The 2937-nt window shown below is 49.8% G+C and overlaps 1 protein-coding gene across 1 annotated transcript; it reads left to right on the top strand.

Annotated features, from left to right (window-relative positions):
* Window positions 1–325: 325 nt before the first annotated feature.
* LOC147722416 (uncharacterized) lies at window positions 326–970 on the top strand. The gene has a single exon (XM_086967309.1). The coding sequence runs from the start codon at window positions 326–328 to the stop codon at window positions 968–970; it is 645 nt and encodes a 214-aa protein (XP_086823435.1).
* Window positions 971–2937: the final 1967 nt, after the last annotated feature.

Genomic DNA, 2937 nt, shown 5'->3' with positions numbered 1-2937 from the left:
TAACAAACGCAACCCCAAGAACATACACAGGTGAAATCATTGACCTGGTGGGATGCAGAGAAATGGAATTGAGTTTCCAAGGAAGAAGTACCTGGAGTACAGTGTACATTTCGAAAAAAGGCCTTTCGGTACTGGGATGGAAGGAGCAAAGTAAATTAGAAATTACCCTAAATCCCAACAATTCCCAACAAGTGAGTCGGGTGGAAAAGAATGAAAGGAAAAAGTATAATCATTCCAGATGTTGAGCAAAAAGACTTCACAGGTTAAGGACAATGATGTGTGGGAAAAAAATGCAAGTAGAGCGGCAAGAACAACTGAAGCAACTATGGAAAATAACGAAGGAAAACACGATAACAAAATAGGTGAGATCAGGAAAGGTAAAGGCGTAAAAGTGGAAGAGAGTGTACTGGTTGAAAAGGGACAATGTATACCAACACTATGTATGGGGGAAGAAGAGGTCGTGTGTCTAGATGAACTAGAGTGCAACAACAAAATGGATTATTATGACTGGCTGTATTTGGAGGAGTCAGAAAATGAGAGTGAAGAGACACAAGAACACTTGCTACGCCTACCTACTAAGGTTGATATCGGGATGAGCATAACGCACAAAAAGTCCAGGAGAGAATACGTGTACAATGGTACAGAGGACTCGGGCGACTCTTCTTGCTCAATTCAATCGTCCATGCTGAGGAAAGGAAATGTCCTTGAGGTAGTTCGCACGGACGAGATGGATCCTATGGACAGTAACATCACCGGAGGTCCCAGTACTGAGTGCAGCAAGAGGACGGACGTAGACGTTTGGATAGCAACCCGTCCCAAGAAGTATCCTAAGGACACCTTTGGCGAAGTAGAATCGTCCACGTTGAAAGAAGGTCAGGACTTTGTAGAAGTCATCCCGGATGGTATGGACCCAATCTACAAGGACTACACTTGTGATTCTTGGAACAGTGAACAACAAGAGATCCAATGAGAGACCTAACAGGAATAACTACGACAAGGAAGATTCAGGTCGCATGTTGTCATGACACGTGGCGGTCAAGTCCATAAGGAACAAGGACTCTTTGTTTTACTTTCGTTCATGTTTTTCTTCTCTCTATGGGAAGGAGATGTATTACGTTGACAGTCTCCCTTATTGCGCTTTGTCCCCTGCATGCCCCCGTCCCTGCCGCGCGACCTCCCACATTTACATATGTTACATCAGTGGCTCCGCCAGTGACAGTTGACACTGTTGACAGTTAGATGAGTTGTCGATCCATATGGTGAGTCTTTGACCGGAGCACTGCTTTTCTTACCAGTGTGTCACTTTACTCCGAATAAAGCTTTGTTTAAATACACATGCTTGGTTCATCTTTACAGAGGCCCCTGGGCTGCATCACTATCGGTTGGAGGTCGGGGCTGAGAGCGCTCTGTGAGGTGTCTATTGGCTGGCTGCTCTGGCACTTAATACTTGGGGAGCTGAGAATAGGTGAAGGCGCCCACAACACGGACAGGGAAACATAGTGCATTGAAGATCCTGGAGGGGGAGGCCTCATCAATCCAATAGTGGTTCCTGAATTGCACCCGGAACAATTGCTGAACGCTGGGACTGTGGGCTCAGGGGGTGTCTGGGGGGTGCCGGGGGTAGCTACCGACGTGTTTGAAGGAAGCTTGCTGAAAAAGCACTGGGGGCACCCTTTTGGCCCCCCTGGTGTGGAGAGAGTGAGGTCTGACCCTCTCCCCCGGACGTATACTGGACTAACTAGCTGCTGAGTGGCACTGTGATCTGGAGGGTGTGGAACTCAGATAGGCCCCCTCATTTTCAATACCTGACCGGAGTGGAGAGAGGACACCAAGGGCCGCACCGGGTGACTAGACACCATGGGGAAGCCCAACGGCCGCCAGCCGCAGCTGAACTTTGAGGCGTGAAAAGGCACGCGTTCGCACACGGACCCCGAAGAAGAACTTGCAGAGACCCAGCTGCCCTCGATGGCTGATCTGAAGGACTTGCTCCTGGCCATGCAGTCTTGACTGACCTCTACTGAATCCAAAATGGACTCCATGGCTGCGCGGCTAGATGGAGTGTCACATAAGGTGGATCAACATGAAGAACACCTGGGGGAGACAGAACGGCGGATTTCAGACCTGGAGGACGCTTCTACCACGACTACGTCACGCACTCTGGAAATGGATAGGGTGCTGAGGGTGACTGCGTCCAAAAATGAGGATCTTGAATCCCGTTCTTGAAGAAATAACCTCCGCATTTTAGGCGTGTCATAAACAACTGCGACTGGGAGAATGGAGGACTATGTGGAGCGCCTTCTCATAGCTTTATTCGGAAGAGAAGCTTTCTCCCCGGTGCTGGTGGTGGAACGAGCTCATAGGTCGCTTGCAGCCCGCCCGGTGCCTGGGGCGACTCCACGTCCAATAATCGCCCGCCTGCTCAATTACCGGGACCGGGATGTGGCCCTGCGCCTATCCAGAGAAAAGGGACAGCTCTGACATGAGGGGATTGACGTCTCGATATATCCCGATTTCACCATGGCGGTCCAAGAACAGAGGCGGAAATTAATAACCGTTTAAGAAGAAACTACAGTAACTTAACATCCCTTATGCAATGCTTTTCCCCGCAAAACTTAAAGTTACTTATCAAAGTAAGCAACACATCTTCAGCACTCCGCAGCTTGCACAGGATTTTCTGCAGACTCTGCTGAAGACAGCGGCGAGGCGGGCTTCGCCGACTCATCGCTTTGGAGCTGGCGGAGGCACCTCGAATGTAGAATGACCTTTGACCTCCTTTATGATGCCCGCGGATGAACATACCATTTATGGGATCCTGACCCGAAGGATATAGGTGAGAGGGGCAGCTATGTTGTGCGGGGGCCTTGTAGGGGGGCTCTTCACCCCCCCATCTGGGAGAGAACAGGGACCCAGTTGAATGATCTACTATGATGACAGCTG

The sequence above is a fragment of the Lissotriton vulgaris genome, chromosome 4_1, assembly GCF_964263255.1.
Source record: "Lissotriton vulgaris chromosome 4_1, aLisVul1.2, whole genome shotgun sequence".
NCBI classification, from domain to species: Eukaryota; Metazoa; Chordata; class Amphibia; order Caudata; family Salamandridae; genus Lissotriton; species Lissotriton vulgaris.
This window is presented reverse-complemented; position numbering and strand designations above follow the sequence as displayed.